Here is a 15,439-nt window from a genome sequence, read left to right as displayed (position 1 = left end):
CCAGGCCAGGTGGGAGGTCTCGGGGAGGACATGCCAGCGTGTGGGCCCCTCCCGACCCCACGGGGCCTGCACAGGCTCCCACCTGCCTCTGGGCGTGACCCAGACACAGGAAGCTGTCCAGGGAAAGGAATGCCCATGGCAGTCACAGCACAGTATCATCCTTGGAGCCTCCATCCTGCCCATCTAGAACAGACTAGAACATTCCCTGGAGGAATCCCCAGCCTAGCTGGGAAGGGCGGGAGCTCGGGTTCCAGACGTACTTCACCTTCCCACCCCGATGGCGGGAGAAGCCAGGGCAAGGCGGCAATCGAGAGACATACCAGGCCTTGCGTGGGATCTCACTTTAATGGAGAGGACGTGCTGGCCTCTGGGGCACGGCTCTCAGCCTTGGGCAAGCCCCTGGTTTTCATGGACCTGTCGATCCACTTGAGGAAGGCGGTGACCTTGGTGTAGATCCCGTACTTCCCCTTCCGGGCGCAGCCCTCTCCCCAGCTGACGATGCCTGTCACGAAGTAGGTGTCCTTGAAGCGGGTGACGTGGGGGCCCCCACTGTCCCCCTGGCAGGCGTCCTCCTGCTTGGCGTGGTAGCCGGCACAGAACATGTTCTGGGTGATGATGAAGCTGCTGGAGAGCTTGCAGCTGTTGCGGTCCACGTAGGGCACCTCCAGCATCTTGAGCCTGGTGGACTGCCGGCCCTTCTCGTGGGTGCGCCCGAAGCCGCTCACAATCCCCGTCTTCTGCGTCATCAGCGTGGACTCGGCCCAGTCGCGCTCGGGGAGGCAGGCGGGTGCCACGTTCATGCGGAAGGTGATGGGGCTCTTGAGCCGGAGCACGGCGATGTCGAAGTCATAGGTCTCCTTTGTGAACCGGTTGTGCTTGATGATCACCTCCACCTCGTGCACCGCCTCGCCGCCCTCCTCCTGCTCCATGTCCCGGTCCCCTGGGACAGAGGGGGGGGGGCCTGTGCTCAGCTCAGCCGGGGCCATGCTTTCGCACATCCGTTGCTTTTTAAGGATTTTTTTTTTAATTAAAAATGGCACGTGGTCACTTTTGAAAATTTGGAAAATAAAAGGAAATGCAAAGCAGCAAATAAAAATGACCGTCAGCCTTGCTACCCAGGGAACCACTGGTCATGTCTCACACATTTGGTTCTTTGGACGGCTGCCACTCCTGTGTCCTTGGGTGGGTGCATCCTCCGTGCCAGTCGTGGGCACCAATGAGGTGTACCAGGGCCAAAGGCTTGGCATCCCAGACTCAGGCTGTGCAGTGTGGCTGCCAGCCGAAAATGTAAAATAGTTGTGCCATGAGCGTAAAATAGAGACTTAGCATGAAAGAAAATGTGCAGAATGTGTTATTACGCCTTTAACATGATTACACGTGGAAAAAATATTTTCAATGTGTTAAGATAGATTGTGAAAATCTGTATGTATGTGTATATGTACATATATACATAATATACATATATAAACATATATGTATGTATTTTTTTTTTGAGACAGTTTTGCTCTGTTACCCGGGCTGGAGTGCAGTAGCACAATCTCAGCTCAGTGGAACCTCCGCCTCCCGGGTTCATGGTTCTTCTGCCTCAGCCTCCTGAGTAGCTGGGATTACAGGCCCGTGCCACCACGCCCGGCTAATTTTTGTATTTTTTAGTAGAGATGGGGTTTCGCCATGCCAGCCAGGCTGATCTCGAACTCCTGACTTCAGGTGATCCACCCGCCTCAGCCTCCCAAAGTGCTGGGATTACAGGCGTGAGCCACCGCGCCCAGCCTGTTTTTTATAGTTAAAAATGTATAATAGAACATTTAGGGTTAGAAAAATACCAGTTTACATATATTGCTTTGCATTTGTAGCTTGTGTTGGGTTTGCACTGAGCAGCTCTAGTGGACAAAGACAGATGCTAATGAAACAATCTCACAAATAAAAATAGAAGAGACAGAGGTGCTTGGTGCTCAGAGTATGTTAAAGAGTGAGGGAGGTCTGGAAGGCTCCCAATAAAAGACACTGAGACATAAAACATTAGCTGGACACAGACCCAGAGACCCGGGACCCAGAGACTCAGAGACCCAGTGGGAGAAGGGCTGGGCTGCTTCCCCTCCCCCTCCCCGTCCCCCTCCCCATCCTCCTCCCCACTCTTCCCCTTCCTCTGCTTCCTCATCTTCTTCCTCTGTGAAACGCCCCTAACCCCTACAAATAGGATTTCAGGATTTTAAGCAGTGTTCCCAACAAATTCCATCAGCTCTGGTGGTCTCTGAAAAGCAGACAGTGACTGTGCCTCCCTGGGGGCTGTTGGTCACTTACCTACCCTCACCTTGAATCTCTTGGCTTGGTAGAGACAGTGGGCTGCAGTGAGGATGTAGAACTCGCTCAGAATGGTGCCACCACAGAACCCCTCGTTTTCCTCGTTGATGAGCAGGGCCTGTGACAGACGTGACAGGCTCAGTGTGGCTGGCCATGGACGGGTGTTGCCTGACTGAGAAGCCAGCCCTTCAGGTGGCACTGCCCAGCCCTCCCCATACCAAGCTGTCCTCTCCGGTCTGTCGTCCACCCAAAGACAGCTCCTTGTCTGTCTGTTTTCTCCGCCTGTGCCACACACTCACTGACACAGGGAGTCACCTCACCTTTCTACCAAATCCATCACAGTGTTCTCCAAAGTCTCAAACACACAACACATCTGCCCGCGCTTTGGAAAAGACGCTCCCTGTGGGAGTCTCTGTGGCAGGATTTCTGCCCGGGACCAGGAGACGCCAGTCTGTGCAGAAACATCTGCCTCCGCCGGTGCGCCTGCCTGGTGTCCCAACGGTTCAGCAGTGTGAGCCTGTCCCCCACGGTGCACGGACGCCTCCATCCCAGTGACTTCCTGGGGGTCCCTGTGACAGCTCCTGTGAAGGGTCTCCTCCCTGCCAGGGCTTGGAACGCAGATGGTCCCAGGGGAGCGAGCACTGACAGGGCTGCCACAGCTGTCCCAGGGGAGCTGGACTTGCATATTTTGGTTTTCTTTTCTCTGGGGAGTTTCCCGTCCTGTGATAGTGGCTGGGCGCATGTGCAGACCAATGAAACTACTGACAATACCGAGTCTTAAAAGGATTTCTTAAAACATTCATGGCTAGAAAAGGGGTCATCTTTTTGCCTCTTTTTGCATAATTTGTCAATTCATCATCCAGCTTACATGAGGGAAATTCAGGCTAAGACATGAATACCAACTGTTCTTCCTAAAGATGCAGATGAGCCCACTTGCCAAGACTCGAACCAAGAAACAAGAATCACAAACCTCAACAGACTGGGCGAGGGCCCCTCCAGTGAGCCCTCCAGGGCGCCCCACCTCGGTCCCCCAGCCCGGGACCCCCTCCAAAACCCCGCCTGGGGCTCCAAGTCCAGCTCCTCAGCCACACAGGAGGCTTTTCCTGCTCATCCTCAGTGGGGTCTCCTGCATTGAGGTTCTTGCCCCAACCACATAGTGCTTGGGATTGGGAGGATTTGGGTCTCAGCTCCCTAACTAGGTTTAGATTTCTGTGTGTCAGTCAGAGAGGGGTTTCATGGTTTCATATCCCACCTACCCAGCGCCTGGCTCAGTGCCCAACACGCAGAAAGCCCTCAACAAACATGCGTCGCAGAGCCGCCTCAGTGCATCCCTCTCTCTCTCGCTTGGCTCTTTATAATTAGACAGAGGCTCACCAGCCACATGGCCTGGGGTGGAGGAAGGCCTGGGGGAGTTCATGGGGGCGCTGGCAGCTCTGAGATTCTTGCTTGTAGGAGAGAACATTCTGGTTTTGGGCATTGAAAATTCAAGTCCAAGTGAGGGTTGCCAGAGAAAATACAGGATGCCCAGCGACATGGTTTGGCTGTGTCCCCACCCAAATCTCGTCTCGAAGGGTAGCTCCCGTATTTTCCATGTGTTGTGGGAGGGACCCAGTGGGAGGTAACTGAATCGTGGGGGCAGTTTCCCCACGCTGTTCTGGTGGAAGTGAATAAGTCTCACGAGAACTGATGGTTTTATAAGGGGAAACCCCTTTTGCTTGTTCTCTCATTCTCTGTCTTGCTGCTGCCATGTAAGACATGCCTTGCGCCTTCCACGGTGATTGTGAGGCCTCCCCAGGCATGTGGAACTGTGAGTTCATTCAACCTCTTTTTCTTTATAAGTTACCCCAGTCTAGGCCGGGCGCGGTGGCTCAAGCCTGTAATCCCAGCACTTTGGGAGGCCGAGGCGGGCGGATCACAAGGTCAGGAGATCGAGACCACAGTGAAACCCCGTCTCTACTAAAAATACAAAAAATTAGCCGGGCGCGGTGGCGGGCGCCTGTAGTCCCAGCTACTCAGGAGGCTGAGGCAGGAGAATGGCGGGAACCCGGGAGGCGGAGCTTGCAGTGAGCCGAGATCGCGCCACTGCACTCCAGCCTGGGCGACAGAGTGAGACTCCGTCTCAAAAAAAAAAAAAAAAAAAAAAAAAAAAATTTCCAAAATTAGACATGAAGCGAGGACACCGACTCTTCTTGCCTCCCGTCAAACAGAAGAGCGGATGGAGACCTCGCCCACCCCCGCGCCGTCCTCTCCCCTGCTGACGCCCTGCTGTGGGCTGTTCCCTGGCTTTAGGCCTCGTCCACCCCCGCTGACGCCCCTGCCGTGGGCTGTTCCCTGGCTTTAGGCCTCCCCCCGCGCCGTCCTCTCGCCTGCTGACACCCTGCCGTGGGCTGTTCCCTGGCTTTAGGCCTCGCCCACCCCCGCGCCATCCTCTCGCCTGCTGACGCCCCTGCCGTGGGCTGTTCCCTGGCCTTAGCCCTGTCTCCTGGTATAGGGGAGGTTTGAGGACACTTGAGTGCCTGACTGCGCCTTCTCCCTCTTTTCTGTTTCACAGGACAGCATCATCCTGGGCACACCACGGGTAGCCACGGAAATGCCCAGTGGGATGGGGGTGAGGCGGACGTTACCCGGGCCCAGCCTCTCCCTCAGCCCCAGCCACTTCCCTGTGGAGCTTACAGCCTCCTTGGCTGCCCAGAGGGAGGCGACAGGTAGACTTGGGTGGCGGAGACCCTCTGTCCTAGTGCGGAACGGTGCCTTCCCAGATTGCTATTCCGAATGTCGGGCTGGCCCCCACGAGGTGCACAGCGGGACAGGTGGTCCGTCCAGCAGGCCCGAGGGGCCGTCCCACTGTTACCTGCCAGGGACACTCCCCGTTCTCGCATTCCCGGCCGCCCACGATCCTGATGAGGTTGTTGTCGCCCCTCTCGGGCTGCGTCTGGTTGAAGTCAAGCAGGTCAAAGGGGTTCTCGGTGGCGTCCAGGTCGGCTGCGTCATCCGGCTTCCATATGATGTTGTCGGGGGCTTCCCCGCTGCTGTTGGTGGCCTGGGCCGCTGACCTCTTCCTGCGTTCCAGGGTCTGTTTCCCACAGGGGTAGGGTCCTGAAAGAAAGAGGACGGCCGGGGCCTTCAGCACAGAGACAGGCTCCCCACACCCTGCACGGCTCACCCTAGTGGAGAGTCAGAGAGCCAGGAGGCAGAGCACGGGGGCACCCGGAGGGGCAGTGGGCCTGCGGGGCAAGGCGCCACATCGGCAGGGGTCGGGTCCACGGGTGAGTGCAGCCGTCCGAGCGTTGGCCTCCCCTCACGTGACAGCCTGTGAACACTGGACCCCAGGCAGCAGCCCAGGCAGCGAGGGGAGTGTGGGCGTCTGCGATTAGCCTGGAAATGCACCAAGAAGTCAAGAAAGCTTGACGGATGGACAGAGCCAAAGGGGCTGGGCAAAATGGGATGAATGCATCTGGCCAGAGGACGCCGACGGGAGAACCCAGGTGCTGGGCGTGTGCGGCTCCCTGCGAAATTCATTCCAGTGTGCTGTGTGTTGGAAAACTTTTCCTAATGAAACACTGAGGAAAAAAAAGTTTTCAGAGGCCATGCTACATGTTAGGAAGCTTCCTTTTGTATAAGCAATTCTCCTGCCTCAGCCTCCCGAGTAGCTGGGATTACAGGCATGTGCCACCACACCCAGCTAAGTTTTTGTGTTTTTTGTAGCGACAGTGTTTCACCATGCTGGCCAGGCTGGTCTTGAACTCCTGACCTCAGGTGATCCACCCACCTTGGCCTCCCAAAGTGCTGGGATTACAGGCGTGAGCCACCGTGCCCGGCCCACCCTTGGTTTTAAATGGATTTGTGATTATTTCTAGAATTAAAAAATATTCGCATGTATGTCAAGAAATGACTTCAGTTAAAATATTTTTTAACCAGCTTAAGCTTGAATGTCATTGCCAGTAGCAAGGTCAGCCACGGTGTCTTTCGCTTGCTGAGAGATTTCAGGCATAGAATTGAAGCAGTGCTTGAAGGATGCATCTGGAACCCGGTCTTTTCTTCATCACTCATCTTTGGAAGTAAATTGTTTTCAGTAAGAAGGATATGAAAGAAGGAGTGACAGAACACTTGGGAGTGACCTGTGTCTGGAGGGGACAGTCATGGCAGCCGGGGGCAGGACACAGTCTAGGGGCTGAACCGCACCTGAAGCCGGAAGGTAAGCTGGGTCACCAGGCTCTTCAAAAGGCGGGCCTGGGACTCTGCACTTTGAATGTGCCCCTGGGTGAGGCCGACGCTGTGGGTCGAGCCGGCTATGAGTGGGAGTGGGGTCACTGTGCAAGGTGCAGCTGTGACATCTAGGCCCCGCCTTCGGGGGCCCCACCTGTGCTGGCCGTGCGGAAGTGCCCGCAGCCAGGCAAGCCCAGCGTAGGCGATGCCCACGGGGTGAGGACAGGGAGGCTCGTCCCCACCCTGCCCAGTCCCCGGCCTGTCCTGTGCTCACTGCCCTCTGGCCGCTTATTGTCCACATTCATCAAGGAAAAGAAAAACTAAGTTCAATTAACACTGGTCCTGGTAAAAGGAGCTCAGAGCCTGAGCGTCCTCTGCCTCCCACCCCAGCCCCGCACCTTAGCTCCAGTTCCTTGGGCCAGCTCTGCCCTTCGCCCGCCCTGGTGCTTTGAACCCTTGCACTGGATCCCCCACAGTCCTAACACAGACTGAGGGCCTGTGGTGGGCCAGGCAGGCATCGTGCAGAGTGCTCCAGGGATCACCCAAGCAGTCAGGCAATAGTGTTGGTCCCATTTGTCAGATGGGGAAGCTGAGGTTAAACAGCACATCTGGCTTACAGAAATAATGGGTCTATTTCCAAACCTCATGGTCTTCATGTTTGAACCACTTGGGCCCAGAGCCCAGGGCTCAGTCCTGTCCGGTTGGTGCCGCTGTTACCTGCCAGGCCCACCCAGAACATGCCCACGAGCATGGGCTTGTCCTCCCTGGCCCGGCCCGGCGGCAGCTGGTGGCTGTGGCCCAACGTGCCTCCTACCTGTGGGAATGCAGGCCTTGCCGTTGTCGGCCAGGGTGTACCCCCTGGCGCAGGAGCACACCACCGAGTTCTGCTCCTCGTGGCAGAACTGGTCACACTCTCCGTTGTCCAGGCTGCAGAGCTTCCGTGTGACTGCAAAGGAGAGGCACATTGACTCTGGGGACAGCTGGGGAAACGGAGGCTGGGCTGGCCCGAGGGTGACAGCCACATCCACTTGCCTGTCAGCCACAAAGCGGCCATTGGGTTGAGCAAAGGGCCAGAGCCAGGCAACAGGCACACTTGCCTTGAAGGGCAACCTCGCGGGTCACGGGGAGTTCGTGGTGCCGTGCCTGGTGGAGCCTGGCTTCCGTGGCAGACGCCAGGCTCCAGGGACCTGCCCCTCACACCTCCGGGCTTGCTGGCGCCCCCTGCCCCGTAGCACTCACATTACGGTGACTCCACATCACTCTGTGTGGGTTTTGATGAAAAAGTAATCACAGTGCAAAGATCAACATGCATGGAATCTTGGAAAACGTTCATAATAGCCCTGGGAGCCCGAGCACAGTTATGCCTCGTAAGTTACCAAATGGTGTTCCAGGGAGGCGCTCTGGACTTACAATGAAATGATGCATAATTAATATTCCCATCAGGGAAAATTCAAAAGTAATCCAATCTAAGAACATGGTATAAAGATGATCAATTAAGTACTTTAAAAGAAACGCAAATCTTTTTCCTGAGGGAAAATTGATCTAATGGTAGCCTAACTTTTTATTTAAAAATTAACCACCACATTAGAGAAAGCACTTAGTGATTTTTCCGTGTAGAACTAATTAAATGTATCAAGTTTTTATAATTGGACAATCACAAATATTCACAAATATTGACACCTGCATCCACACACATAAATAAGAGGTGATTTAGAATCACTACACAGGAGTGGAATAACAGGAGCAGGAATAACAGGGCAATGCACTTGGCCTTAAAGAAAACAGAGTCCGCTCTTGTTTACACATGAATGGATCACACGCTTCTTCCATGTTCTACAGTCTCTCTTGGAGGAGCAGAGAAGTGACTGTGTCTTTCATCATACCCCCAAACCGAGTCATTTGGGGGACATGTTGGGGCTTTTCTTTTTCTATTGCTATAGTGGCACAGTGTAATAAAGCCCAGACTTTATAAATCAGAAATGACTTAAGATTGTTTCATTAGGCATTTTCACTTCTTCCCCCGTCCCACCAGCTACTCTTCAGGGGAGTATGATCTGAAGGTATACCAAGCAGAGGAACCTACACAATTCACAGTTTTTGCCTTCGAATCCTTCTAAACAGGTGCAGGTGTATTCCCCAAGGCCGTCTCTACATTTGCCCTCGTTCTGGCAAGGACTGGTCTCACACTGGTCGCCATCTGCAAAGAGAGGATTTCGAAACTGGAGTCTGCGAGCTGTTTCCGGCATCATGGAAACAGCTTTGCTGTGCTAACCTTGGCACTGCTGTTCAGATAACTGGAAAAGGCTTCCCGTTTCTCTGTAAACAACTCCTCCTCTTTGGACTTTATTTGATCCACTCCCTTTTGTGGCCATGTGTACGTGATGCCTTTATCTAGGTGGATCACCAGCCCGGCTTTTCGATTTTTTGCCAGTGTTTTGCAGTGTGTTTACAGTCAGAGGTGACCACAGGGACCAGCGGGAAGGATGGAGGAAAGGTGAAAGCCTGATGCTCATTTCTGGGCTGGGCCTTGATGGAAGAGGAGGTTAGGGTTCCTCTTTCCAAATAATCCTGGGGCAAAATGAGAAGGGCACACACTAACGTGGGGCTTCCCATTTCTTGGAGGATTTACATAATCTAAGTTAGAGATAGGCCCAGTTGTCATTCTGAGAAATGTGAATACTGTTACCAGGTAGTCATGACTGATGCCATTTCAGATGCTATTAAGCATGAAATGAAGGTGGTTACCTTAGTCGGGAATCTAATCTTTCATACTCTGTTTTTTGCTTTTACCGAATACACATGTATTTTAGAAAAGTTATCATGGAATTTGGTATCCTCAAATGAGAATGAACTGATTTAAATATATATCTCTAATTCAATAACAAAACTAGGATTAGTATAAAATTACTATAAAAACTCTTTTACAATAACTATTATGGAAACACTCCGAGTGAAAAAGTCTTAAATGAGTAAAATTTAAACAAAAGCCGAAAGGAAATTCAGGAAATATGTTCAAAATTCAAATGTCTTAATGAACCCCTCTCACTTAAGATTAAAACAGAAAAAATACTGACCTTTGTATTTATTCCAGAATTCATTCTACAAGGAAAAAAGAGATTTAAAAATATATTAGGGAAAACAGAGACATTTTATACCAATAACAACCATAATTAAGTGACTCAAGCTGAATAGGATATTTTCCCCAACAGAAGTCACTTTCAGGAATGAATTGTTCAAGAACTGTGCAGTCTAAAGAGGAAAGCTATTCAGATCTTCTGCGTCTGTGAAGATGTGGTTTCAGTCATCTTAAATGAACCATCTTTGTTGAATATTGAAAATATTTTCGGCTGGGCGCGGTGGCTCAAGCCTGTAATCCCAGCACTTTGGGAGGCCGAGACAGGCGGATCACGAGGTCAGGAGATCGAGACCATCCTGGCTAACACGGTGAAACCCCGTCTCTACTAAAAATACAAAAAACTAGCCGGGCGAGGTGGCGGGCGCCTGTAGTCCCAGCTACTTGGGAGGCTGAGGCAGGAGAATGGTGTGAACCCGGGAGGCGGAGCTTGCAGTGAGCTGAGATCCGGCCACTGCACTCCAGCCTGGGCAACAGAGGGAGACTCCATCTCAAAACAAAATAAATAAAAAATAAAAAAAAGAAAATATTTTCAAGTTAATTACCTAGAAAGGGGTTGCACCAAAAATGGCTTGCTCTGTTTGCTACTCCTGAGCTGGTCAATGGATGGTTTTTAGTTGCTATGCCTGAGCTAAACATTCAGATAAGGGTCACATGCTTGTCAATAGTCATTACGTTAGTTGAAAAATACTCATTGCTGATTAGCTTAAAACAGGTCATCAAGAACCTAGATTACACTAAAAAACGTCCATAGTCTTATTGTTTTTTAACTCCCTACAGGTGGTTGAAGTGTCCTTCCCTGTTAATTCAGGTCCACCTGCAGCCTCAGACTATAACCTTAATTGGAAATCAGGTCTTTGCAGATGTAACTAAGCCAAGGCTGTAGATGAGATCATGCTGGCTCAGTGTGGGCCCTAAATCAGGGAGAACGTCCTTATAAGAGACAGAAAAAGTCACGCAGAGGCACAGAGAGAGAAGGCCATGCGAAGATGAAGGCAGAGACTGGAGCGATGCGTCTGCAACCCAAGGATGCCCACGATTGCTGGGTGCCCCTGGAAGTGAGCAGAGCGCCTGGGACAGAGACTCTCTTAGACCCTCCAGAAGGAATGAACACTGCCGACACCTTAATTTCAGGCTTGTCTCCAAAGCTGCAACAAAAACTGCCTGTTACTTTAAGGTGTTTGTAGTGCTTTGTTATGGTTGCCCTAGGAAGCAAATACACTATCTTTTTACTTTTTTATTTAAAAAATTCTCACATAGTAAAACCAATGTTTTGGTGTACACTTCTGTGAATTTCAACACATGGAGAGACTTGTGTAGCCACCAGCATCATCAGGATGCAGAACAGGTCCATCCTCCCCCAAAAATTCCCCATGCCATCTCCCCCACCTGCCAATCCTTGGCAAGCCCTGCCCCACCACTAATCTACTCTTCATCACAATGATAACGACTTATTGAGAATGTCATGTAAATGAAAGTGTATATTACAGGACCTTGTGAAACTAGCTTTTCATTCAATACAAAGCCTTTGAAATTCATCCAAGTTATTGTTGTATCAATAGTTTCTTACTTGTTGTTACTGACAACTATTATATTGTATGGCTACACCCTGCAAAAGACATTTATCTTACTTCCAGCTTTTGGCAATTAGGAATAGAGTTGCTGGCCAGGCGTGGTGCCTCACACCTGTAATCCCAGCATTTTGGGAGGCTGAGGTGGGTGGATCATTTGAGGTCAGGAGTTTGAGACCAGCCAGGCCAACATGGTGAAACCCCATCTCTACTAAAAACACAAGAATTAGCCTGGCATGGTGACACACACCTGTAATCCCAGCTGCTTGGGAGGCTGAGGCAGGAGAATCGCTTGAACCTGAGAGGAAGAGGTTGTAGTGAGCCGAGACTATGCCACTGCACCCCAGCTTGGGCAACAAGAAGACTCTGTCTCAAAAAATAAAAATTAAAAAAAAAAAAAGACTAGAGTTGCTATATACATTGATATACAGGATTTTATGTGGAAATAAGTTTTCATTTCTCTAGGGTAAATGCCCAGAAATGGGATTGCTGAGTCATGTGGTAACTTTATATAACTTTATAAGAAACTGTCAAACTCCTTTTCAGTGGCCGTGCCATTTTGCATTCCCACAAGCAGTGTATCAAAGTTCTGCTTTCTCCGTATCTTAACCAGCACTGTTATATGTCAGTGTTTTTTATTCTATAAGTATGTAGTCATTTTCATTGTGGTTTTTATTTGCATTTCTGTAATAGCTTATAATGTTGAGTATATTCTCACATGTTTATTTTCTATCCATATATCCTCTTTGGTGAGGTGGCTGTTAAGGTCTTTTGTTCATTGTTTAACTGGGTGTTTATTTTCTTCTTTCAAGCTGTAAGATTTCTTTATATATTCTGAATATGATTCCTTTGTTGGATATGTGATTTGCAAACATTTTCTCTTAGTTTGTAGCTTCTGTTTTCATCCTCTTAACAACAGTTTATTTTTGAAGTGCAAAAGTTTTTAATTTTGATAAAATCCAATTTATTATATTTTTCTTTTATTAATCATTCTTTTGGTGTCATGTCTAAGAATTTTTGCCTAGCTCCATGTCATAAATTTTGTTGTATTTTGTCCTAAAAGTTTTATAGTTTTGTATTTTATCTTTGGATCTATTATCTATTTTGTGTTAATTTTTGAAGTTTAGGTCAGGTTCTTTTTTTTTTTTTTTTTTTTTTTTTGAGACAGAGTCTCGCTGTGTCACCCAGGCTGGAGTGCAGTGGCGCAATCTCGGCTCACTGCAAGCTCCGCCTCCCGGGTTTACACCATTCTCCTGCCTCAGCTTCCGAGTAGCTGGGACCACAGGTGCCCGCCACCACGCCCAGCTAGTTTTTTGTATTTTTAGAGACGGGGTTTCACCATGTTAGCCAGGATGGTCTCGATCTCCTGACTTCGTGATCCACCCACCTCGGCCTCCCAAAGTGCTGGGATTACAGGCTTGAGCCATTGCACCCGGCCCAGGTTCTTTTTTTGCATATAAATATATAATTGTTCTAACACTGCTGTGGTCTCAACATGCCCCCCATACATATGTTAAAATTTAATCAACAATGTAATAGTATTAAGGGTGAGATCTTTTTTCTTTTTTTTTTTTTTTTTTTTTTGAGACAGAGTCTTGCTCTGTCGCCCAGGCTGGAGTGCAGTGGCACAATCTCGGCTCACTGCAACCTCCACCCCCCGGGTTCCCACCATTCTCCTGCCTCAGCCACCCGAGTAGCTGGGACTACAGGCGTCTGCCACCACGCCTGGCTAATTTTTTGTATTTTTAGTAGAGATGGGGTTTCACCGTCTCTTACGCCTGAACTCACTATTCTGTTCTACTGAGCTATGTGTCTGTTCCTTTACCAATACCACCCATTAATACCTCTGCAATTAATGTAGCTTTACAATAAGTCTTAAAATCAGGTAGTGTGGCTCCTCCAATTTTATTCTTCCTTTTGAAAATTGTTTTAGCCATTCTAGTTCCTTTACCTTTCCATATAAATTTTATAATCAGCTTGCCTCTATTGACTAAAGTTTGATTGGCAGTGTATTGCATTTATAGATCAAATTAGCAGAAATTGATATCTTAATATGTTGAGTCTTTCAATCCATGAACATTGTATGTGCCTCTATTTATTTAGGTCTGTTTAAATATGTTCATTGGAATTTTGTAGATTTTGGGATAAAGATCCTTTATATGTTTTATTAGCTTTACATATAAGTATATAATTTTCTTTGAAGCAATTGTAAATGGCATTTAAAAATTTTTGGCTTACAACTAACTGTACATTGCTACTACATAAAAATATTAAAATATGTGTGGTGACTTTGTATTCTGTGACCTATTACACTCATTTGTAAATTTTAGGAGCATTGATATGGTTTGGCTGTGTCCCCACCCAAATCTCATCTTGAATTATAATTCCCATAATCCCCATGTGTAGTGGGAGGGACCCAGCGGGAGGTAACTGAATCATGAGGGTGGTTCTCCCATGCTGTTCTCGTGATAGTATGTTCTCATGAGATCTGATTTTTTTTTTTTTAAGAGGATTCCCCCTTTGCTTGGCTCTCATTCTTCTCCCTCCTATAGCCATGTGAAGAAGAATGCATTTGCTTCCTTTTCTGCCATAATTGTAAGTTTACTGAGGTCTCCTTAACTATGTGGAACTGTAAGTCAATTAAATCTTTTTTCCTTTATAAATTACCCAGTCTCAGGTAGTTCTTCACAGCAGCATGAGAATGGACTAAAACAAGCTTTTTTCCCTTTCACATTCTTTAGGATTTTCTATATACATGATCATGTCATCTTCAAATAGTGATAACTTTATTTCTTTTTCTTGACTGATTGAAGGTCTTCTTTAGAGCTAGGGCTTCCAGTATAATGTTAGATTAGGAGTGTTGGGAATGGACATTCTTGTGTTATTCCCAGTCTCAGGGACAAAACATTCAGTTTTCACCTTTAAGTATAATATCAACTGTAGATTCTTTGTAGATGAACTTTATTATGTTGATAAAATTCCCTCCTATTCATATTCTGCTGATAGGTTTCTTTATCCATCATAAATGGATGTTAAATTTTGCCAGATTTCTTTGTTGCATCAATTGACATGATTATGTAGATGTTCTCCTTTGTTTATATGGTGTATTACATAATTATTTTTAAATATTGAGCCAGGCATGTGTGCCCCAGATAAACTCACTTGGTCATGGTATATTATTATTTTAAAAATATATTGCTGCACTGTTTGCTAATATTTTGTTGAGGATTTTCATGTCTAGGTTCATGAGAGATATTGTTACGTAGGGTGGTTTTCATTTTCAATATTTGTCTGGTTTTGACATCAGGGTAATGCTGGCCTAAAACAAACTGAGAAGTGTTCCCTCTTCTATTTTCTAGAAGAATTGTATAGAGTTGGTGTTCTTTTTGAAATGTGTGGTAAAATTCTACCAGTGAAACCATCTGTACCTGAACATTACTTTTTCAGAAGGTTTTAAATTAAGAATTGAGTTGGCAGTTATCTATTTCATCTTGTGTATGTTTTGGTGGCTTGTGGTGTTGAAGAATAGTTTCATTTCATCCAAGTTGTTCAAATCTCATCCAAATTTATATGTGCAGAATTGTTCAAAGTATTTTCTTATTATACATTTAACATCTGCAGTTTCTGTAGTGATGTCCCCTCTCTTCCATTTCCAACATAAGTCCTTTTTCTTTTTTTTTTTCCTGTCAATTTTGAGTTTCATCAGCTTATTAATTTTGCCTATTATTTTTGTTTTCAATTTCTTTGATTTCTGCTTTTTCAATTTCCTTTTGGTTTTTTTTTTCTAGTTTATTAAAGTAGAACAATTTGAGACCTTCTATCTTTTCCCATATGAGCGTTTAATGCTATAAATTTCCCTTGAAACACTGCTTTTTTAGCTGCATCCCACAGATTTTATGTTACATATTCATTTTTGTTCCGCTCAAAATACTTTCTTACTTCCCTTAAAATTTTCTCTTTGACTCACAGATTATTTATACATGTGTGGATTAATTTCCAAGTACTTAGGGAAGTTTCCAGTTATTTTTCTGTTAGTAATTTTTAGTTTAATTCCATTATGGTCAGAAAACGTACTTTATGTGAGTTCAATCTTTTTATTGAGGTATGCTTTAAGACACAGGATATAGTCTACCTTGAGGAATTTTCCATATGTGGAAAGAAAGCATACTTTGCTATTGTTGAAAATCCTATAAATGTCCGTTAGATTCAGGTCAAGCAATGTCTGGAA

At 47.5% G+C, this 15,439-nt stretch overlaps 1 protein-coding gene across 1 annotated transcript in view; it reads right to left on the bottom strand.

The window, feature by feature from the left end:
• Window positions 1-15,439, bottom strand: part of F10 (coagulation factor X) — a 28,847-nt gene that overhangs the window by 2,465 nt on the left and 10,943 nt on the right. The window contains exons 3-8 of the mRNA XM_005586296.4: window positions 9,582-9,606; window positions 8,591-8,704; window positions 7,322-7,453; window positions 5,153-5,397; window positions 2,302-2,419; window positions 321-940 (exon numbers count right to left, since the gene is read on the bottom strand). Coding sequence (XP_005586353.2) covers window positions 339-940; window positions 2,302-2,419; window positions 5,153-5,397; window positions 7,322-7,453; window positions 8,591-8,704; window positions 9,582-9,606 — 1,236 coding nt within the window. The 3' untranslated portion in view covers window positions 321-338. The remainder of the gene's footprint in view (window positions 1-320; window positions 941-2,301; window positions 2,420-5,152; window positions 5,398-7,321; window positions 7,454-8,590; window positions 8,705-9,581; window positions 9,607-15,439) is intronic.

This window comes from Macaca fascicularis, chromosome 17 (assembly GCF_037993035.2).
Source record: "Macaca fascicularis isolate 582-1 chromosome 17, T2T-MFA8v1.1".
NCBI lineage: Eukaryota > Metazoa > Chordata > Mammalia > Primates > Cercopithecidae > Macaca > Macaca fascicularis.
Note: the sequence above shows the minus strand (reverse complement) of the source record. Positions and strands in the feature narration are given on the sequence as shown.